This window comes from Cephus cinctus, unplaced genomic scaffold (genome assembly GCF_000341935.2).
Source record: "Cephus cinctus unplaced genomic scaffold, Ccin1 Ccin1_scaffold0112, whole genome shotgun sequence".
Lineage (NCBI taxonomy): Eukaryota > Metazoa > Arthropoda > Insecta > Hymenoptera > Cephidae > Cephus > Cephus cinctus.
This window is the reverse complement of record NW_014332847.1, coordinates 24,657-49,690: the sequence shown is the minus strand read 5'-3', so window position 1 is coordinate 49,690 and position 25,034 is coordinate 24,657. Positions and strand designations below refer to the sequence as shown.

The 25,034-nt window shown below is 37.8% G+C and overlaps 1 protein-coding gene across 2 annotated transcripts in view; it reads left to right on the top strand.

Moving 5' to 3' along the window:
* Positions 1 to 1,134: 1,134 nt before the first annotated feature.
* The window catches only part of LOC107274788, a 42,817-nt gene continuing 18,917 nt past the window's right edge, over positions 1,135 to 25,034 (top strand). The window contains exon 1 of one of the 2 annotated variants that reach the window (XM_015754303.2): positions 1,135 to 2,173. In XM_015754303.2, the coding sequence (XP_015609789.1) occupies positions 1,932 to 2,173 (242 nt within the window). In that variant the 5' untranslated portion in view covers positions 1,135 to 1,931. The remainder of the gene's footprint in view (positions 2,174 to 25,034) is intronic. The other variant, XM_015754302.2, reaches the window with a different exon arrangement.

Genomic DNA, 25,034 nt, shown 5'->3' with positions numbered 1-25,034 from the left:
AACTTTGGTAATTCATGATTAATAACAGATTTCATACGAGAAATTAGTTTAACTTAACAACATTTAGTTAGTTTTAATCACACAATAATTATATTTTTTGATTTATCAGAGTCACAGTAACTAGTACGAATAAGAATTTCTTACCGGAATTATTGTATTCAAATAATTATACTGTAAGTTTATCAAATATTTAACCTTGTAAATGGATAAGAGTAATCAAAATTGTGGTAATATTAGCCAGTCCTATTTTCCTAGTATGATATCAAATCCAGCAAAATTTCGAGTACGTAAACTATAAAAACGAAAATTATTAATATGTACTTACATATTAATTTACAATTTATAAATTGAAATTACGCAACCTGTTGTTCAAAATATTTGGGATTAAAGTCATGTTTTCAATATTTTTTAACAACACGTATAAAATCTGAAGTATAATTGTAATTGAATTGTTTTTTAAGATGAACTGGACTTTTAAATATATTTGAAGCACTGCAAAATTACCATCAAAAATTGTTACCATAAAACCTCAAATCTCGAAAGTTCGGCGAGAAACCTGCTAAGTTCGATCCAAAGCCAATGAATATGCACGAGCGAAGGCGCCAGTTCGCATATAGTTTACTCATAAATAAACATTTTTCATATAAAGATAATCAATTTCACCTAAATAAACCTTTAGAGCGGTTTCATAGTTTTTTTGTAAAAAATATAAAGTTTTTACGACAATTATTATAAAAAATTAGCACGACAATATCAATACGAATGCAAAACAGAATCTAACAAAGAAGTCAATATTTTCTCTTCATCATGTCTTTCTAACGTGTTCATTAATTCTCACGACATAATAAATAGTTTTTGTATGATACCCAGATTCTGAACGCTGATTACTATGGTCTTATTATCAGTATGTTGTTGATTATGATAAAAAAGGCCTAATATATGTAACATAATCACAAGAAATGGGCGTGTGTTAATATATGCATATACATATAAGAGGATAAAGTTTTGAGCCAGAGGTAAGAGTAGTGCGGGCAAACTTTTAACACAAGCGGAATGTCGAGTTCTCCCGAGAATTACCGAACGCGACCGAGGCAACAGGCGGCTCATTTGAAACGTGCGCCCATAAAGAGCTTCGAGGTTGCAGCTTGACAGTAAGCCGCCGGCATTCGAAGTGTGAGCGTCGTGTGATTGGTGCGCGTAGTGTAAATGCTCCAGAGTGAGCGTTACTCAAGAGTGCGGAATAAAGTGGAGAGCGTAAAGGAAATACAAGCTAGAAATTCCTCTCGCGGTGTTGCCGTTGATATTAGCAATTTTTCCAATGTGATTCGTAACAATAGCGCCATATTGAATTTCGGTTCAACGTAAATTGAAGTGAGTGTCGCATTAATTACAGTCGCGAGGATTGATAGTTTTGTGTTTTCGACGATAAAGAACCGTGAATACGTGATTATTGAACCTAGCGGATATACGCCCGACAGACCGCCAGCCCAGCAGTAGAAAGCAATTTACGAGTACAAAAAGCCCTTTGAGTAAACGAGCGCTGAATATTATTTAAGATTCAAGATAAACACTCGAGTGAGAGCAAAGGGTGGTGTTTAACGACAAATATCAAACAAGACAGCAGACGGGGTTAGACTGGTCGACACTCTGTAAATCTTTTTCCTCATTCTAGAAAAAGGCCTCTCACTCTGGTCCAGCGTGAGAATTCTCTGTAGATTTCGTAAAACTTTGTTTCGACGATCGGGCCCTCTTGACTAGGAATGACAACAGGCCCTCTTCTGCTCTCTTATTCTTTCGTGAAATGTGATGTGAGAATCTATGTGCGATCCACTACAACATAAGCGTAAAACGTCAGAAGCTCCTCAAAGTCAGGGACTCTAGTCCAACAATTCCTCCTTGTTATTTTTCGTTGGAAGATACAAGAGAGAAACATGTTAGAATTGCAACGACCTATTCTGATAGTCAGTGCGATATCACTGCTAATAGTGCTCGACGTCATCCATCTCCACTCAGTTCTGGCTAACGAACTGAAGGACTACTGCTCGATGCACAGATTCGAGAATCTACCCGGTGGGCTCCGATTTACTAAGGAAGTCGTCACCACAGAGTACGCTAGTGTCGGATCCTTCAAGGCAATCCATTGCTGCTTACGCGGTTACCGGAGCATCGAATGGTGAGTTTTCGTTAACGTCATGTTGTAAACTTTGCAATTCTCCGTATGGAGTTCAGACGGCGGCGGGTCTTTCCCTTTGCGTGTTGAACGCATCAACCAAGAAGGAACCTGATTCCTCTTGTTTCTCCTCTTTTTTTTCTTTACTCCTCTCTTCCCCCGTTAGCCATTCTTTCCCCTCCTACCTGCTTGTCGTAGAAACTTTACTGTGCTCCGACAATGAGTCACGATTCTTGATGTAAGTGCGCGGCCAACAGATCTGACGCAACACAGACCTTCCGCATAAACCTGTTTATTCTACTGCTCTCCTCTTTCCTATTTTTTCTTTCTTTCTTCCCATCAGTTCTTAATATAGCAATCGGCACTTCGAATGGCTTCAAATAGACCCGGAGTCTTGGTCTTGCAGAAGAACACTTTTAGATATTTTCCACAGCGTCAATAGAAAAAATAACAAAGAGTCCTAAAGGATTTTTCCAAGAAAGGCGCTCAGCTTTTCCCTCTGTATCTGGAATTGCAGACGGACAGCCGGTCGGGTGGCCGCTGTTAGGTCGCCAATCAGTCCCAGGTCAGTCCTCGGGTGGGCCTGATTGAATCTGGTCGGGTCAGACCCCTGCACAATGCACAGTTGCCATTCTATTCAAAAAGAACATTGGTTTACGGTCCTGGTTGTTTGATGTTCAAGGTTCCAGGTGTCACCCGGTACATATTTTCACTAGATTGCCTTTACCCCCCACTGATATCAACTTGACGAGTCGACGTGTATCGACACGTTTCAACGTGATAAGTTGGCTCAGCTTGCATCCTTAGATGGCGACTGCTTACCTTGCAATTCTGGATATACTTATTATTGTGATACCGTAGTTTTCAACCTTCTGCTTCACATTACTTATTTAATTTTAATACACTTTTTTTATAAATTGAGTAATATTTAGGTATCAAAAAAAAATAATGGAATTTTATATAAAATTTGTAATGCTCGATTCACATAAAGTTATTTTATTATATAACATTATATTATATAACATTAATATTATTATAACATTATTCTTATTTTAGCGTATAATATCACAAATTGGACTATAGCTGCTTCATAAATGAGTCACATGTTGATATCCATCAACATCCTCTTAGTCACGGAACTGACTAGGTCAAGAAGCAAACAAATTCTTGCAAATTCAAAGAATCTTGAGTTCCAAGAGGAGCCCGGATCGGTTTCAAAACTTTTATATATGATAAAAAGTTTCATATCACCGATGAATAGAAAGTTTCTCGTACGTCTCCAGCTCTTAGGTTATATTCACAAATCACATTTCCACGAGAACGGTTTGATCCTCTGCCGCAACATTGAAATTCAAAGAAAATTCGCCAACGTTACGTAACAGTAGGCGAAATACATACGAAACGTATATACATATTTGCAGGAACGTGTATGACAGACTTTTCTTTGAGGTTGGCTGCGTTCACAGGATCGACATGTCCTCCGTATAATTCCTCTCTATCTTTTCTGTCTCTTTTCTTCTATCGTCTTCGCATCAGTCACGATTATTTGTTTTCTTATAGCAATTCCTTGTTATTTATGTTCTCGGCATAGCACTGTATACATATATCTTTCAGTATCAATATGTTGAAAAGATAAAATTTTGTAGAGCATAGTTACGTAAAGTGTCGGTAAAACAGTTTGCATGCATGAATATATCTAAATTCCAATAGTCTCTGTTTCTACTATTTATGGTGCTTGATGAACTGTTTTAAATGTGAAAAAGTGAAACTCTCCAAAATAATTTCGAATTATCATCAAATCACGTGTACTAAGTTCTCATTTATTATCATAGTTATGCTATATGCAATAATACCTGTAATGGTGAACCGTAATAAAAATGAAATGAGACGATTTTCATATTAAAACTACGATAGGTCTTAGCTTATTAGTCAGTTTTATGAAAATGAACGCAGAATCAAAGTTTATTAATATACAGTCTCTTAAGCTCGTGTAAACATTACTTTTTTCTAACAAAGCACACGTGCACGTCATACCATTCCATGCATAACAATCCTCCCTGAGTTTTTATTGGCAAACCTTGGTTCCTGCATTTCCATATAATACCGAGAAAAGCCTTTGTGGTCGTCTTGACAAACATACTACTCAACCACAATAATAGAAGAGTACGACGCGTCAGTTCGAAATTCGCGCTCAGACACATTCCACAAATTTCTTATAACTAATGAGTTGGATAATTTATCGTTCTCGAACCATAACGCCAGAAGTGTAGTACGCAATATAATCCAAACGTTATTTTCCCCGAAGAATTTCAAAACTAGAAATGATTTCTTCTTCTTACCTTATTACAAAAGTGACATGTAATATTTCACACGGCAAAATGCACTAAGGTACCATCCATGTGTATTGTCATCCCGTGAAAAAAAATTTTCGATAATAAAAAAATAATTCACAAAATCAGATACTTAAATTTATAAGGAGAAAATAGTGAAGAAAAAAAAGTTCGTTCGAAGTAGATCAGATCAAGTCGAATCTCTGTTATTAATGGATTCTTCCTGGCAATGAGGACGAGGACGACGGTGACTGCTACGAGAATGAAATTTGTGAGAATTTGCATTTCTCGTGCTTCCCGTTAGTCGAGAATGATAAAGCAATCTGCCATGCAGCCCGATGTTATTCCAGAGTAACGGTTTGCAAACGATAACGAGAACAGCGTTACGCGACACAATGCAGTAGCAGCTTGGACGTGTTAAATCGAAGGCGTGTTAAATGAGCTCTAACAACTTTGAAATCCATTTAAGCATAATAAAAGAAAAAAGAGCGCGTCCATCGATCGGCAACGGTTCGACAACTGCAGAGGTAACTGATTGAAGAGACGACGAGCTATTCATTAATAACGCGAAGGATATAAAAGGCATTTAATGCAGTGGCACGAGGTCACAACTTACAATCAGTATGAACCAATTGATATTGACCTGCGACTATGAGTTGCGGAAGTTGGGATGACATGCATTTTTTTTCTTTAATTCATTTCAGACCATCACTCTGAGTACGAATGTCCGCTGTGCAAAAAGGGAATTTCGTCGTACTTTGATATTTTTACGAGCTACCGGGACAAATTGTGCTTCGACACTTATAATTGCGGATATTGCATATACACGTAGAGTGGGCTTTTTAAACTCGTTAAATTGGATGGATGCAAATGTATAAAAAATTACCGTTAACGCGTCGGTAGACTCTCGAAATTTCGAGGAAATGCAGTGGACTGCGGAAAACCACTTTTCACATCAATACGGATTTTACAATTATAAATGCGAAAGGAATATGTAGCTTTGTGTAGAATCTGCATGTTTCTCTGAAGCAGTCTAGTGCTATTGATACGTTGAAGAGTACGGTCTTTTGTTGTGCGTATCATTCCTTACGTAAAGATCGTATGCTTTAAGTGCCTTTGGTACTGAAAAGCATCTTTCAAAGTCTAATTTTTAAAACTCTCTTGGCGATCCTTTGTATTTTGGTTTAATCTTTTGTCATTGTGGTAGAAGCAACACTGAATATCTGACGTGTGTTAAAGGTGTTACTTTCTTAAAAATTTAATTAGGACTTGTCACCAGTTTTTTCAACAATGCATACACTTGCAGTCTATTTATATATTATTTAGCAGCAAAGTATATACTAGTCGAGTTCGATTATCTATATACCTATCGAACTCGATTCACTATTATCGAATATGATTCATTGGAATGAAATTTGTAAAACAATTTATCATATTACTTGGGTACTGATTAATATAGTCCAAATGGACACTAGTTTAAGTCTTCGTGATAATTGTTGATGGCTTGAATGTCTTGTATAACTATATTTACAAACTATTCTACAAAACTTTTGAACTCATTCCCAAGCGAGGATTAAATGTTGTTTTAACCAGTTAAAAAAACAGGCTATACAAAAGTTTGTTTCAAACTCCATTATTTGTGATACAGTATACGCACAGATTCGCGGGATCCATTTTAATTAAAACACGAATCGCAACTCGTATCAAAACTATTTTTACGCCCTTTCGATATTTAGCATCCGATTTTGCTTGCAAATAGTGATCCGATACGTGGAGTTGTTTCCGCATAAATTGTTTGCTCGCTTCGGGAAGAGAGTGGTTTTTTTTAAGATTGAAATTTCAATTCTTAAACCTTTGGAACCATTCTTTACACGTACTATAAGGCACAGCGCGGTCACCTAAAACGAAACAAATCATTTGCTTGGGCCATGCAGCATTCTTCTTCAATTGGAATACGAAAAGCAGGCAGAGTGCTTAAAATGTTGCTTTTTGAATGACATCGCTTTCTCTACTGTTTTTTGACGTTACATCAGGAACGTCATTAACTATCATACCTCATTCCAAAGCTTAAAGACAGCGCTTTAAAGTTACCCTAAGGCGGAAAAAAAAATTAGAATTTTAATACCTGCCGCCATTTATTAAATTTTGGGACCGAGAATTAATTTATACACCTCATAGATTCGAAAGTGCACCTGTGTACAATACTCATAAGGATATGAAGATATACAAATTATTGTATATTAATACAAGTGTAACAATCTTTATTGTTTAGGCATTCCAAAGACACGAAAATGTACCACAGACGATAACATGTCTTCCTAAAAATATGCTGAATCTTGTATAAAATATAACAATGTAAAAAAGTGTTTACAAAAAAATTGAATAATGAACTTAGTATCACATACCGCAAGTCATTGTAATCAAAAATATTTCTCCCATTTAAAAATACTTATATGTGATCTTTGTTATCAATGTTAAATATCCCGAATAATTGCTTACATACAAAATTAATTGGATATGTATCATACATCAGTTTATTAAACCATATCACAGACATTTACAAATTCGCAAGTTCCTATCTCGCGACATTAAAACGATCTTTCTAAAAGGACAATGAACTAAGCAAAATAACAATACTGTAACGTAACAGAAAGTTTTATAGTAGTTACACGCTAATTATGTACGACTGTTGCAAGTAATGTGCATTGTGCGACCAAGAGACTCGATTTTTCGAGGATTCCACCGGGTCGCGTATGCTTTCGTTAAAACAGTTGCGTCGCCGTTACAAATCAGGTATAAATTGCATCTAATACCAATAAAGCTGTTGTGCCTATTTAAAACTAAGCCTTGACGTATCAATAGCATCGAACGTAAATTCAGAAGAGACATTGGCGTGTCATGTACACACGGCTTTTGGCGCATCAGCCGTTCAATCGGTTGATCAGCCACACCAGTCGGTCACCAACCATCCAACCAACCGACCATCCATCCAGTAGAAGCACTCAAACTTAACCTCAAACCAGCTATGGTAGGCTCAGCTGAACCATTGTTACAGTTAATAGCGCGTGGCTTCATGGACACTCATACCAGTCCAACCAGGTACAGTCTGCTTACACTCCCTCCGTTACTTAGCCGGCTAGTCGGTTATGTATGAGCCTGAGGTCTCGCCAGAATATATATTGTACATAGCTATGCGAACGCATATACACTCTGCTGCTATACATAAGCCAACGGTGTATTGGCGCGGTCGGCAAGGCGCGGGCCGGCTGGCAAGCTGGTCTTATTGCTTCGCTACGAATTACGATACCAGGAAGTGGTTATATCAAAACTACGTACCTCAGTAATACTGGCATTACATGGGGGACGTTTAAATATGTGAAATAGCGTGGATCAAACTCTGCGTGTGGTACCGAACACTCTAATCATCTCTTACTTCTAACGTTACATGTAAGTGGCACAAAAAATATCCTAACGACGGCGGTTGACCTCCAAATTATATTTTCATAGTCGATCGAAATACACGTACTTATTGAAGTTTCTTTATGTACCGTACGAGACTGAGAAAGCAATAGCGTTATCACTCTAGCGTCGGATGCAATGTTATTCAATGGCTTCGAACAGTGGAGAGTGATTGGATTAAGCTGGTTAAAGTTTAGAGCTCACGTATGTTTCTATCGTAATTTCATTGGCAAGGCGTCTGCAAAGCGAAAGGGCAAGCGGGCTTGAGTCATTTTAACGATAGGGAGAATCGCCTGGCGAGAAGGGCGAAGGGCTAAGTGCTTATTTACTCGTCGGTTTATTTAATTTTAGATGTTCTCGCAGTATGGCGACTGGGAGAATAAATTCCAAGAACTGACAATATCCCATTTACGTGGGTAGATTGTCGCCTATCTGTACTGAGCTTGTACGCGTGTATTAATACTTTGCACGCAGATGTGCCGAATCTTCGAAGAGAATGTTAAAAGTCAAAGGAGAAAGTTTTCATTCTTACTACGGTGAAAATTATCGAGGAAAAGGGTATCGAATCATGTTTCTAAAGTTTTCCAGTGTTAACCGGTTTTTAGCTTATGAAGTGGCAACACGAAATGGTACTAGGAACTTGCGCTAAATGCAAATCCATTTACAATCTCAATTCAGGTCGTTAAGATAATGGTATGCACGTGCACCCTGTACGTCGATAACCCCTTGTACTGAAAACTCAATCAAATACATATGTATGCATGTATATATGTAGTATAGTCCTAGTACAACATCAGTCCTGTGTATGTTCGAAGGAAACATTATGGTTTACAACGTGATAAAGCCCCATGCATTTGAAACTGATTTTAGATGGCAAATATGTATATCTGGACAAGAAAATATGAAACTAATGAAAAGGATAACGATAGTGAATCCTGCATGGCGTACCACGTAGGTGGAGGTGAAAAATGCACATTGACAATAACTCCTTGGGACGAACAAAGTTACTTGCGATCAGTTTAACTCAAGTGCAGCGTTATCCGATGGGGCGAAAACTCACGAAAAGAGGATCGATATCGCCCTAGTTGAACAGATCTGAAATCCTGGAAATCGAGAACGAAGATCTCAGCAATCCATTAAACTTCAAGCGTAAGAAATCTGTTGAAACTTTTCCTGATCTCCGGAGACCAGACAACAAATTCTTAAGTCAGAAGAAGCTTCTACAGCTGTCCCATATCCATCCGGTGGCAGTTTTAAAGTAGCCAAATAACGAAGAAATGTTGGACCCGGACTTGAACTGGATCGCAAAGTGACATCTTTGTGTCTAACTAATTTGTGATTGTAGCAACGCGTCAATCCTTCAAAAGCGATTTTATTTACAAACTGCCGTACAATATCGCACGAATGATTATTTCTATCATCGACGTATCGGTCTTCCTACGAGAAACAATATAGTGCACGAAGGATAAGAAAAATCTTTTCAATCACTCGCAATAAGAAATTCAGGGTTTCAGGAACTTATGAATTTTCATTAACCATACAGACGTAGGACACATCAGTCAAAAATTGTTACGAAAATCAAAAGTTCGGGTCTCTGCATTTTGACAACTAAATACGTAAAATAACGTGTCGTCGTAACGACATGTTTCTCTGTCTACTTTTCTGCTGTACACGGCAAGAGCATTCATCAGTGCGAAGTATAGAAGATCGAAGGTACTTACGTGCGTGCACGCACGTTTGTATTTTACGAGCGAGCCAGCAAGTGAGCGAGCGACCAAGCGAGAAGGAACTAATGGACGAGTGAAAAGAGAACACAGAGCCGCACTCATTCGTCCGGGTATCCATGTAGAGACAGGCAGGTACGAAGGCAGGCACGCACACGTCCGCTTATAATGGACCCGAGCCTCCACTCGACTGCCTATTATCTACTGTCTCGTTTTTCTCATTCCTATATTCTTTGAAAAGTGACCAACCCTTTGAAAGTTAAAACGCAGGGACTCTAACGATATTGCAAGAGCAAAGCCCAAAGGCGCCGACACTAACTTATTTACCTTGGCTCGCAATTAGTCAACGTTTTTTTCATTTAGCCGTTGCCGCTACTCCCAGCTGCAGTTAGGCTGGATTCGGATAGACGAACGTGTATATCGATATCTTCGAATCTCCTGTTAAATCGGACGACATTGTTGGCTCCTGTCTTATCGAACTTATCGGAATATTCCTGACACCCATTGTATCGTTATAACGTGACCACCTCTGGCGTGACTCAATGCATTCGTCCACACGGTTATACAGGCACAGTATGCACATGTGCAATTTGCAAGTTTGTTCGGTTGCACTGGCCCAGTAAGCAAGCATGAGCCTCTGGCTTCATAGGAGTCGGACAGAGACCTGGGAACTTCGTTTCTCAGTTCTCGTTTCAACGTGTCAAGTATACAGCGGACAGGGCTGTACTCTGTGCTGGTTGCTTTCGGAAAGTAAAGGTCGGTTCAAACCGAATTGCTTCATTTTAAATTACTCCATCGCCAGTCTTGAGTTACTCTTATTCGATCGGATGGATTGGTACGTAATTAAGGTATAAATTAAATCACATCTTATATGGATTGTTTAATAATTATCTTCGTCTTCGACAGCTATATCGGATGGTATGATTATATTTTTTTTATTCGATTACTCGCAAGTCATCTTCTGCTCGCGTCTCTTTGGACCTGTGGTATACGTGTTAATGATAATAATTGGTAGGCTCGTATCGGTGGCATCTGGTAAATTGTCTCTCCTTGAACTTCGTGTCGAAACGCGTGTACTTACCTATTCCATGAACATGCTTTCTTTATTGTAATCAGCGGGTGGTAGGATTGATTAGTGGTAACCTCGACTGTGACAATAAAGGATGACTTGTGTGTTACGGGGCGCGCGAATAATCACGAGTATACATTCCTGGGTGTGAGCATTGTAGGTAGATAGAGCAATGCCAATGCCAGTGAGGACCGGTCTAGCGGTGAGTTTTTGCCAAGTGAACCTGGGTTCAGACCGTTCACAGATCCGTTCACCGCTCGGGCGGTTCAGGTTTGTTCAGGTTTGTTCAGGTCATGCTGCTTCACCTCCTTTCCCCCTAGGGCTGTTCATCCACTGGATCCTTATAAACTTTATTTTAGAAGCATGTCCTCTATCATCAAAGTCATTCCGCACGGGTCAATTTAATGTTCCGTTCTTCACTGAGAATACATTAGAGCTTTGAATATTAGCAGTTTTTCTATACAAATTGATTTGACCAAATTTACAAATACAGTCTCCATAATCTTCACGTCGGAAGTATAAAGGGGAAAGTTAAATGATAAGTTGTAAAGTTACATTTGCCATGTGACGGTATATCATTGTGGAAATCCAAGAAAATAATAGACACATTTTTTTTTGTACTAGCAGCAGTATTTTATTTCCAAAGTACGGCTTCTGTCGCCTTCTACTGGCCTTCCCTTACAATTTTGCATCAGTACCTCAACATCTTCACTTTATCGCTACATCTTATCAATAAACAGATGTTATTTTACCCTTTCCACTTAAACTGCTGGTTTTAGTGCTATGATATTAATTAAATATAAGGTTAACGATGTAAATAATCTAGATCATTGTATTTCATAAATTAATGAAGACAAAAAGAGATATGGTCGGAGTGTGAGATAGATCGGTTTAACTTTGAGGGGCCTTCCCTTATGACATACAGCATGAAAGAGTCCCCTAAAAATATGAAACCTATGTCCTGACCCATACCACGCATGCAAACGTGCTTGACAGTAAATTAAATTGGTTAGCACAGGACAGTATCTTATCCAAGAAATAGCAAGCAGATACAAAATTCAGAGTTCAGAGTTCATGTCAAGTTTCTCAAGTTGCCTATAAAACGTTGTATCTCTCAAGTACTCCCTTACGTCTCGTAGATTTAGCATAAATTAAGAAATAGAAAAATTTATCAAAGTTAAACGATATTGTTTATAGAACGAAACTGGGTTAAGTTTATCCTTTTGACGAATTCAATAATAAACACATATAGCTACCGTAGAAAACGTAGCATACACCTCAGGCGCTATAGTCCAAACGCATTTTCTGTTTGCAAATCTCGCAAGTTAAAACTGCATAGAACCGGGTACATTATCATCATATACAATATACGTAATTCGAAGATAGCTTTTGCATTTACAATAAATATTCAAAGGATGCAAACTGAAGTGTAGCATGCAATTCCTGTCAACCTAATCTAGCCCTACCCTAACTTTCCTAACGTTTCCGATTAGCTGAATCAAAGAAATGTAAAATTTCAAGGAAATCGTACGAATACGTAGGAGAGGTTCCGCGAATCAATTAATTCGTTTAATGGCATTTCTTGAGGTTTCAGACTCACCTAGAGAACATCGATAACATTTTAGCACTAAACCTTCATCGGTTACTGGAAAGGCGAAATATGAGAGATCCAAAAGGAACGTATATAGACTCAACTCGTAGAATTGACGTTGAATCGAAAATAGAGCGAGAATGGGGATGGACACCTGCCCGTAAGGAGCGACACCGGATGTATAAGTCGGAATGCCACTTCCTGTAAGGTGGAGTCCCTGTCGGTCTCTGTCGGATACACGCAGCGTACGTGTACAATCGTTGTACTTAGCTTCCCATGTGTCACGGACACGTGTGTATCCTTATAGCTATGTATCGTGATGATCGTTCGCGCATGCATCTCGTGTAGTAACGTCATGTATAGTCCCTCAGGAGATTTCCTTCTAGAAGAGTAGACACCTGACGTGTATTTGGCGACTCTAACAAAGTACTGGTATGTCGCCACTGTCGGCCCATGGGAACTGGATTAATTCGAAATTCCTGGATGAACTGTACTCGCCGAGTTTCCAGCAGTCTGGCTCAATCCCTCGTACTATACGGGTGTCTCGGCGTACACTCGGATTAGAATGCGGTTGTCCCAGGTGGATTAACCAGTAGCTACTTCTTCGAGCTCATTTGAAGCGCGAGCGTAGATCCCTGTGGAAATCGGCGACAACGAGACGCAGCAGTTTGTCGTTGGAGCTTCGGTGCTTGGATACGTTTTGAGACCCCGCCACCTTTAATAGCGGTTGGCAACCGCTGTTCGTATCGTGTCTCGATAAACTCCTTCCAGTAACTACCTTCTTCTCTCGGTGCATGTGCACTGCTAATTCGCTTTGAAACACGGTAACTCTCGCTAATCCAACCTCCTGCCAATTTCCACGCTACAATCTCAGCAAGTGCACTCTCTCGTGGCAATCTTTATTTCTTTCTTGCGACTGATGAAGATTGTTAGGTCGAGGTATAACTTGACTGGGTGGAACGTACTGTTTTTTTTTCAGGTCTGGACGGATGATGTTCCGTACGATTTTAATTCGTGAAGGGTGTTGTAATTATTTCATATTTCATAGCGTGTTCACTTTCATTACGTGACTTTCTCCTCGGTATTTTAGAAAATAAATGTTATTCTTTAGTCATGGGAATACGTATATGTACTGTTTATACTTATGAGATGTACATTAGTATATGGGAAACTTGAAATAGCTGATGCTATTATCAATAAATTTAAATGAAAATCGATATCTAGAACTTGATACTGTAATTTTGATTGTCTGGTTTTTGTACGGAAAATATGAATGTTTTAGTTTCTGAACTTTGTCCTTTACATGGCTGTGGCTTTACGGGGGAAGGGAATCTATCGATTTTCTTATGATCACGTCCAACCATTCTTTTCACTTATTGGTAGATTTACTACCTCCATTTGCACTTTTTATTAGTGACTAATGCTACGCGCAGGTGCAGCATTTAAAGAAATTATTATATTTCAGATTATTCCAAAAGCCCATATGTCTCTCTTAACAATGAAATTCTGTAACATTATTTTTAAAAAAGCAATAACGACGGTTTCTACACGAGTTCTGATAAAAGCTACTTCTAGCTATCCCATAAATTCTCCGTGCACACATTTATTAATCTTTTTCAACCAAATATTTTTTCATACTCTTGATGCATCGATTTCGTTTAACCAACGTTGACTTATTCTGTGCGCAGCAAGTGTGTGAATAAATTTGTAGAGACATAACTTTTTTCTTCGCTTATGATCCCACGAACTACAGTAAGCCCTAAAATGAAGAAAGTAGTCGAATCGTTCATTAAAAATTCATCCGATGCTCACAATCGTTGTAATATTAAATAATCTTCGCCGTTAATCATATTTCGGTTAAATAATAGTCACGCAGCGTGCAAGAAAAAAAGCAAGACACGCTAGAAAGGTTGAGCCGATAAGAGACGACGAGTCGGTCTTTCTTTTACTCTTTCATTTCTTCGATCTCTCAGTCTCTATCCTTACAAATTGATCTACCTGCGCTTTGACACCTTGTTAAGCATACACTCGCTACTCGGATCCCCTTTCCGTCCCAGCCCAAGAAACCTCCGAATGACCACACAAGTCTTTCTCTCACTCCTCCTTCCCTACTCTCTCCCTCTCAATGTCTCAACGACGGTCCATTGTACATCTTGTCCGTTTGCTTCCCGCTGACTAACATATTTCTTTTTTACCGATTCACTCTGCCATAAAGCCCCACGTCACACTTGGCGCTACTCAATCTACCATACTCTGAGTATTACTTTATAATAACCCCTTATGTGCATGACTATTACTTATAGGAACTCTCGTTACCCCGGTGGAGTTTTAACAAGCAAGCCGAGAAAATGCACTAGGTAATCCAATGGACGATCTCGATGAGCTCAGCAAAGAGACGACGACGATGCGAACGTTACCTTCAAATTTTATCTTCGAAGTAGTAAAAGGAATCCCTAAAGGGAAAATGGTGAAATCGATGGGAGATAATATTGCAACGTCTACCTGAATGATTGCGCTGTAATAGGTGGTCTTAGAACCATCATGCGCTCGTCAAAGTCGCAAGACGTATCGAGGAGGATTCATGAACTCTTATAACTTTCCTTTATTCAGTCTCGTGCATGGACGCCCTATGCACATGTATGTACACGCGGGTACAATAATCTTCCTCAGATTTCGCAAGAGCCACCTCGATGGGTCTGGACAATCCTTCGCGTTCCGCTTGATTGTTCTACGCACTCTGGACTCGATAACTTTGTCCTGGTGCACAAGGAAGCAGGGACCATGTAGAGCAACACCTTGTAGAGGTCCTTTACATCTGACATGGTAATCTGACCTAACCTAACAGCATTATTCTTTAACTGTGCTAAAGATAGAAACGTCTGAAGAACATTAACATAATGCATGGCCGCGTCATGTCACCCTCATTCACTTTCAAGATACGTGCTTTATCCTGATGACTTTTTGTTTTGAGTTATATAATTGATTTTTAGTAGAACTTATGTTTAATATAAGATATGAAATATTCGTGGTACATAGGAAGAAGTGCTAGTACGTAGAGCTATTTTTGTTGTTGAACTCATACCGGGTAAGTGACCTCTGATACTAAAACCCGGATCTTCTTTCGTTTATGACTCTAAGATTGGAAGCATGGCGGTGTCGTTTCACAATTACTGTCTATTCATTTCAAGTTCTATCTTGTCGGCCCGGCTCATCGAGAGTCCTTCGAGTTTTTGGGATTTCTCGACCGCAGGAAGCATTTCAAGCAAGTTAGCGGAGTAGCAGCCGTTACCCTCATCCGTGGCCGTCACGAATATCGTTATCGAGTTGAACAGACCTCTTTGCCATGGAACTACGTCGAAACTCCAAGTCTAATCCGGCGGCATCCGTTTCTAGTAAAACGCTTCGTTATCTCGACAATCTACGTTCGTGCTTGCAAACGCCTCCGGGCTCGCAGATTTTAACCATAAATATAATCCCGCGATGATTCAACACGAATACCTTGATAAGCTAGGAAGATTACATTAGTGTCAGCCTAGAACTGATTGAGGCCCATTTCGTGAGTGTTTCATAATTTTAAGCTCTGGAAGGTAATTTGGTAGAATATTGAGTTCTATGCTATTCTATGCTAATCAGATATAGATTACGGTATATAAACGTTGACAGAAATTTCAACACTTTAATAAGAAATCATATTCTTCAATGGCCAAACACTCGACTAGGTAGACATCTAGGTAAATATTCATGAACTAAAAATTGTACGAAATCACGTCTTTTATGCGGTGTAACTGGTGCTTGGATAAAACCAATATGCAAGAAGATCCATACGTTAAAACATAAGTTGGCCGTGACAGGGTGAAAATCGAAATTTACGGGTCCTTTCATTTGTATATTTTATAGTGAATGGGCATGAAACTGGAATACATACAATATTTATAGATCTGAGGTTAAGTGCATCTGCTCCGAAAAAATATGAATTCTGACATAAACTCGAATTATTAAAAATTTTTTGCCGCGATGCGTCAAAGTTCATATGCAACATTACTATTTTCTTTTGGGAAAACAAGAACTTTTTCATGTAATGCATGACCTTGAGGGATTCTACTAACGAGTGCATTTCCAACAAGTGTTTTTTCATACTCCAAATAACTTTAACATCAAAATGAATCATTTCAGAAATTTTCTTGTATAAATCACTCTGTGTTTCAGTACTGCGCCGGTAAACCGATTCTTCTCTGTTCCCCTTTATCTTCTCTTCTCTCTCTCGCGCACAGTTTTTCTCTCACAACTTATTACTAGATAGATCGTTAGGGAATTTTTTCTTCTGCGTGTCACGTTCTTTCTTCAATTTTTAACGGGATTTCCCGAATACGATTATTCATCCTGATTATACGCTTTAGGTATTCTCCTCGCAGTCTGATGATCACGTTTGATATACCGATCGGCGGTATTTTTTATAAATCTTACTTTATGCTACCGTATGTTACCTTGCACGAGTGGTATTGCATCATTGTGCAAGGGTCACTACGACACGCTAAGATATCCGTGAACACGTCATTACGTAATTTCGAAAATTATTATTAGTCAATGTTCTAGTCGGATACTATGTATATCGTTGATTGTTGACGTAAGCATAAATTCCTTCAGTACGATTAGAAAGATCATTATAACCGCATTGTGCAATCTGTTCGTAGGGATACGCTTAAAAGGAGACCCAAGTAAAATTGCAGACATGGTTAATTTTTTTGTAAAAAGAATGTTTATCCTTCAAAGACATGTTCGGGAACGTTATAAAGATCGTGGGTAAGAAATTTCATCGAATTATGTTCATTAGTTTAGAAATTATGGGAATTTGCGTCAATGATTTATGTATTCGTGAAAAAGATTCCAAGTCAAAATTCGGAGGAATCGATTTCTGATTAAACATTTTTATTATTTACGTATCCTCATACAAAGTTATATATCGCTAATAATTTGAATCGGCTACTTTTCCATATGAAAATTTTCAAAATAGTGCAAGTCCATACGTTTAGAGATTTGAAGCTTGTTATCTCATCGGAAGAATAAATTTACAAGACCGCGTACACCTTAATTTATTCGTAGTTTGAGGTGTCCTTAAACACGTGGTAAAAGTTTTGAGGAATTTGTTTGAAAAGGTATTCTCCTGAGACTTTTACAGTGACAAAAAAAATGTAGTTTTGAAAAAATGCCATTTAGTACACTTGAAAAAGATACAGTCCTACGTTGAACTCACTTCAATAAAAAAATCTCCCACTATACAGAAATTTTTTTCGAGCCAAAAGTTCTTATTCCGTAGTTTGAGGAAGATTCGATTACGATTAAAACTTTTAAGTTGTCAAAAATGCGGAAGCTCCCCTTAGCATCCAGTGTCTGTTGCATTAAAGACGCGTGTTCGCATATAACAAGTATGTCTACTCGAGGAAAATTCTTAAAACATACTCAGTCTACCTGATTCGACTCAAGAAATAGCTATTGACTCGGCAGCCAAGAAATTATTATGTCGCGGAGTCATGAAGTGGCAAAGTTCTTCGGCAAATAAAGAAAGGAGATGCGAAGTCTAGAGAGGAAGAGATGCTGGCTCCAGCGAGAGTAGAAACGCGAGAAGGGAATGAAAACTATTGTATACCTGTACTCGTGCCAAGAGCGACGTCTGGGTCTCATCCATCATTCCGTTCTGAGAATATTATTTCCCCCGGTGCTATTCCGCTTGTTCCCGGAACCGATCAAGCCATTACCATTCCCTTGGAACCAAAACCGTTCAAGTGGAAAAAGGTAACAAAAGAAGCTGAAAGAAAAAGACGTTAAGAAATTGAGCTCATAAAGCATGGAGCCCTAGGTGTAAATATCGTGCGATCAATTGAATTAGCTGCCTTGCCTTAAGGCCTTTTTACAAATCATCATGTTTTATGAACTTATCTATCGTTGCTCCTTATTCTAACCACTTTTACTCTAGCCTCGTTGAAAACGTGCCGAGTTAATCGAGTTCGTAAAATTGATTCGATGCCATAAGACCAGGAAACTTGTGTCGGAAATATGATATACATGTGATTTTATCTACATAGGCTCATTAAATATCCTATAGAGCCTTAAATTGTATATGTACATGTGTATATTTATAATATTAATACTGTATATCCGAGATAGTGATCTGTAACATTTTTTTTATTGAATTTATTAACACGTTCAACGCTAAACGAAAATCAGTCGAGTTTCCTGCGGGGTTCAAATCCGATAGTCGAAGTCGTATATATACGGGAGGTGCATAGAGAGGTTATATTTACATATGTTAATTCCATTAAATACTTGTAAAATCTGTTTAAATCTATTTAACTGTACGGTATGGAACGTCACCCATTCACGGGCGACGGGACCTCACGAAAACATAATCGTCACCCAGATCTTGTCAATGTAGTTCAACGTGTTAAATATATAAATATAGGGCTGATCGGCTCAAATATACTGGGTGAATTGGCTTTTTCATAGAAATCAAATAAATGCCCTAACTTCAATTACCGCATTTGAATTTATTCGAAGGAGCTTTGATATGATAACAAAAGGATCTAACGAAAATACTACGTAACATTTAATACAATTGTACGTATGGCTGTAGGTGCAAGTTTTTATTACTTCAGGGAATATGATTACTTTATTTTTGTCTTGTATTGAATTTTCTCTTCTTGAAGTATAAAATAAGAATTATATTTTCCTAACGACGAAATTATGGACGCAAGCTTTTCTTCAAGCAAATCTCATTTCGCAAAATAACGTAGCACCTTTACCGTTACCCAGGGTTTTACAAGCTATGGTATCCTGGGTAATGGATACACACGTGACTTTATGGGAGAAACGTGCTTAAATTTCTCACGTGGGATGTTACGCGCGTCGGATCTCACCGTGTGCGTGTGTGTAGTATACTCTGTAATTTACACGAATTCGAGAAAAATTCAATCGTATGTCTCTTCCGTTCGTGTTATTTATCAACACATCATATTTTACACAATCTGTTTATCGTATTATTTTCGTAAAAAAAAAAAGAATCGAATATTATTAAATGAAAATTCAGCTATAACTTTTGTTGAAAATATTAATTTTTCAAAATTATGTTAACTTTCAGACTATTGCAAGGCATGGTAATGAAATATATCAGTCTGTGATTGCACGGGAAATGCATGTTTAACTATATTTCACGGATTCCGGAAAAAAGATCTGGTATAGCAAATAATATATTGTGTTATTAGTTCGTTTCTCTCTTTAACTGAACCAGAGATTTCCAATGAATATGAAGGTTAAAGAAAGGATGAACTCACTGAGAGATGAAGAACGTATAAGCACATTTGATTGGACCTAGGGGAAAAGTATCTGAGACTACACTGAGAATAATAGGAGAATATGTATTCCGTCTCACAATCAGACATATTTATCCTATATAGATATCCTACTTAAAAAAATAATAAAATCGCGAAGCAAAAAATATCAAAATATTTAAATGTAACATGCTTTCGAATGATAATAAATATAACGATACGTATACGTATATATGATTCCTTCCTAGATGATTATGTGATACGTACATGATTCAAAAATATAAAATACTATACTTATTAGACGGTTACCTGAAATGCCGTACTATAGCAGATATACGAACGAGTCAAAGAATTCTCAAAGATATCATCAGAGGATATTTGCTCATGAATATAAATCTACTGTGAAAATCTCTAAGGTTCATAAACCTCCATCATATGAAAATTCCAGATTGTTCATTCTACTCGACTGATTCTTGGACTTCTACTATCTTTGATGAAGTTAGACGTGCGTTCCACAATATTAATACTAACATTAAAAATTACGTTATAATAATGAACGATTGAACATGTTTTCCTCTTCACGTCAATAGATTATTCAACGAAATCAATACACTCGATTCGTATATACAATGTTCGGTTATATCTTACATGTATCATGTCTCCTCTGCCGGGCAACTCGGTACGTCGAGACTATCTCCCCACGGCAGATTCGAGCACCTCGACCTCAACTAAACAATATCGAAATCTTACGAGAGCCTTGACATAACTGTACGAATCAACCCGAGAGCATAGTTTCTAAGCAGGGTGGCGACCCGAAGGGAACCAGAAATCGAGAACCTTATCTGTATCGGTAACCGGAGCCGCCTTGGGACCGTGATTCAAAAAATCACGTCACACATGTTACTCTCGGTATAATTCAATTTAGATTCCAGGAACCAGTGTAGCAACCGGAAATGCACTCAGCTTTGACGTTTATCTGGAGTAAATGGATAAGATTCCTTGGCAAGAGTAATACATCCTTTGAGGAAATAGAGTCGATCAGAATGATTATATGGGGCTGGTGATCTTTTGAAATAAAAAAAAATTGAGTTAGATTTATTCTTCCAGTAGTTTCTCGAAATGGAATACTGAAAGGTCTTTGAAAAGCAGGAACCTTTGTGCCTGACTGACTGAACTTTGATACTGTAAATCGTTTGTTGAAATTTATTTTTTTTCCAGATATGCAAATATTCTTTTGAATGTGAAAACTTAAAATCACTGATGAACTTATATATATGTATATATGAATCTGTATGAAATAATACAGTATTTTGAGTGATTTTTGAGAATTGTAATTTCATAAAAATTATATATGTAAAGCGAATAAATGCAAGATCAATAATTAATGGAGCTTGAATTTGAATAAATATATTACTTCTATTTTACTTACTGAGAATTAATCAGTTGTGATGAATAAATGACCATAAATGTGTAAAAAGACAAAGATTAACAAATTGAACCGATATAAGAAAGAAGATCTCAATAGCATTTAACAATGTGACGAATAACATTTTATAAAGAGCTTTGTGGTATACATAATACGTTATGTATTGAAGATTAAATATCCATTTAGCTTGTGACAGCATGTAATAACATATGTTTTGTCATATGTAATTCTCGGAATGAGACTAGTTCGAAATTCGATTAGGGTAAAATACAATTAAAAAATGATATGCGATACACTTAAATGTTAATGAACATGTGCAGATGTGCAAACGTAGAACAGACGTATAACCAGAGCCTATGGCTCGCAATGCAGATAGCGCAGATATCACACACGTACATTTCTATGCATGTTAAATAAGGTTTAGTTGAATTTGTACGTACAGAGCGAATAATCAACTACGATTCTTCGTAACAGACTTGATTTAGAGTAATGGAAAGATTATTTAATGAATTTCTAGAAATGCTAATGGACGAGGTCATTATTTTATTTAAACAATCGTGTATACAAATCTAAAAGGACAGGATTTATTTAAACAAAAAAGCATTCGAGTATTGCAATATTCGATTATAAGTTTATCTTTTCTGATATTGTGAATTTATATAACGTATTAGTATGACGCATTTTGCGGCTTTCACGTGCATTAAAATGGCTGTACCACCATGTATTATAGATTTCTAACGTATGATTACTGTAGTTTTAACAGGATATCAAAGGTACCGGATTTTTATACTAATTAGACTAACTATTGTATGCTCAAATGAAGCTTGTTGGTTGATGTAACATTCGCGTGAAACTTGATCAACAGAGTTCGAAAATTTCAACAAACCATTATATTTTAATAATATAAAAAAAAATTTACTACATCAATAAATTCTAAGCTTTATTTCACATATACTAAAATATCTGTTTCTTTTTGCCAATACAACACTTCTGTATCATATTTAACAAAACACATTTCAGAATACAGATTATTATTAGATCGACTAGTAAAGACACATTAGCCATAACGTTGATTTCGCGAAATTATTAGTATTACAAAATAATAGTCCCTTTGTTGCTCTATATTTCGAAGCAGTATCTCTATTGCTCTTCTGATATTACAAATTGTATATACAAGGTGAGTTACCCTAGTCTCCGAATCTGCGAGGATCCTATTCTCTATTCACAGACTACCCCCACCGGTTAAGGTGAAGTTGGTACTAGATACTTACAATTATGCAGTGTTGAGAGTAAATACACACCCGCGGTTCGCACGAAGTTGTCTATTCGGATAGTTTATTCTGTTATTTTTGTAGAGAGTCGGCTTTTCTCAGATTCTCAGTATATAGAAATACAGTGAAATCATTCATATTTTAAGTACCCCTCACTTTTAATCCGAAGAACCTCTCAATTTTTAACTTCCCCTCGAGCTGAGCTCTCCCACTATGCTGCAATTTCCATCAATCAGGGCCGCAGTGCACAGATGTGAACGCAGTAGAGTTTATCCATACGACCGTGATCCATACACGTCTACATGTGCGCAATGAAAGACGCATGCGCAGATACGAAATAGGCGGAGCTTAGAGGTAGGGAAATCGAGAGAGGGGACTCAAAGCCAACTTAGAGTTAGCACGGTCCCGACTGGTTAAAAAATGAGAGGTTCCATTGTACATATACATATACAATTTTGCAAACGCATGTTTCCTCAGAGTTAAGTCAGCTGAAATATTATTTAACCAAATATTGAATTTACACATGAAACTGCAAAAATCTCTAAGGGTATATTTTACCTTTAAGGAATTTCCTAGTTATAAATTAAGAAAAAAAATTTTTATTCAAATTTCATTATTGCATTCTACAAAGCTTTTGTTATTAATATTCATAAACATACCTATAGTCAAGATTGGATTACATAAGAATCAGCTTGAATACAAGTGGGGATATCGAAAAGGTGCATTAACACTAAACCTACCAGAGCGGTCAAATGACCGCTTTTGAGACTTCAATCAAAATTGTTAAATTCCAGGTTATTATTTTTCTTGAACTTACTGCACGACTATGCTAAATTCTGTATTAATTACAATCAACTGGAAAAGACTATAATGTTTATTTCAAAAGCGGTCATTTGACAGCCATCGGTAGAAATAGGTATATACTAAACCTACCAGAGCGGTTATTGCATTCTACAAAGCTTTTGTTATTAATATTCATAAACATACCTATAGTCAAGATTGGATTACATAAGAATCAGCTTGAATACAAGTGGGGATATCGAAAAGGTGCATTAACACTAAACCTACCAGAGCGGTCAAATGACCGCTTTTGAGACTTCAATCAAAATTGTTAAATTCCAGGTTATTATTTTTCTTGAACTTACTGCACGACTATGCTAAATTCTGTATTAATTACAATCAACTGGAAAAGACTATAATGTTTATTTCAAAAGCGGTCATTTGACAGCCATCGGTAGAAATAGGTATATATAATATGTCGGTAGGTTTAGTGTTAAATATTACATGAGATTGGACAAGATATAAACCAGACCCGTAAATGGCATAACTTGCGTGCATAAACATAAGTAACATCTCCACTAATGCTCCACCGTAAATTGCACATGGGGTCTTTTACTGTTTAGAACTTAATTACGTATGGACCCGCTATTTCTTTATGCTTGCAAGATATCAATAATGAGAAAACTCGACTCGGTCAGAGTCTACTAGAGTTACGTTGAAAATGCATTAGGAATGTCAGCTATTATTTAAATGTTTATAATAATTTAATTATAATAACAAGTCACCAGTGGAACATTAAGAAATCAATTACGGAAATTTTATCCTAAGAAACTTTACCAATTGCAAGTTGGGTATATCAATGAGAATGAAAGAAATGTGGCTACCCCGATCCGCAGGAGTCTGTCAAAAAGTTGGTCGAATAGCCACTTCGAGTAATTTGTGAGAATCTAAAGAAATGCTTAAGGGACTCCATAGTACAGTAGACAAGAATTTTGGCAGGTAGAAAGTGGCTGGCACCGTAAATTCTCGTTTTCTTTTTATTGTTATGGGAGAGCCCAGAGTCGACAGGGTTTTCAGGTAGCGGCTATCTCGACGGATTCCAAAGATTTGTTCGCATGCTATTCCTTCCCGGGTGCCGTTCGATATTTTTCTTTGGTCGCTGACCACCGCCCGCCATTCTTTTTCTTCCTCCTATTCAACCTATGTTAAAAATCATGTTGCTAGTTCACAGGATAAAGTTCTCCGATCTCTATCTCGTCCCCTTCACCAAAAAGGAATAAAGAAAAGGACAAGCACACTGCTATCTTGCCCTATCATCTTTCTAACTTTTTCGGCCGACGACCCAACCCCAACCGAGGTCCAAAACAATACAGGAAATGCCGTTCCCATAATTTCATCCAGATCCTATTGCATTGCCGAACTGTCAGAAAGCCACACGAAGAATATATTTCTTCGTGAAAGGGACCCCCCAGAAGACAATGCTTCTCTCCTCGTCTTATGCCTTGGGTCTCCTTACCGTCCTATCGCCTATCCTTTTCTTCATCTTTCGTGCGTCAATGATGTTCCGTTCACGTGCTACCTTATACCGCTGCCTCCGACACTTCGCTTTGGGAATTTGATCACGCGTATTGCAGCGTCGGAACGACAGGTGTCGTCTGCATACAAATCTATCCTCCCTTTTATACCCAATATCTCGCACCTACGCTCCATTATTATCCCTCCAGAGGAAACAAACTGTGCCGCCTTTGTTATCGAGGAGAGACACATACGTTTCCATTCTCCTACAGTCATACGATCTTCCTCCCTCTGCAGGTATGAAGTGCACGTTTGTATTTCTTCTCTCTCTCTTTCTCCCCCCTCTCTCCCCCCTCCCCCTCTCTCCCCCTCCCCCC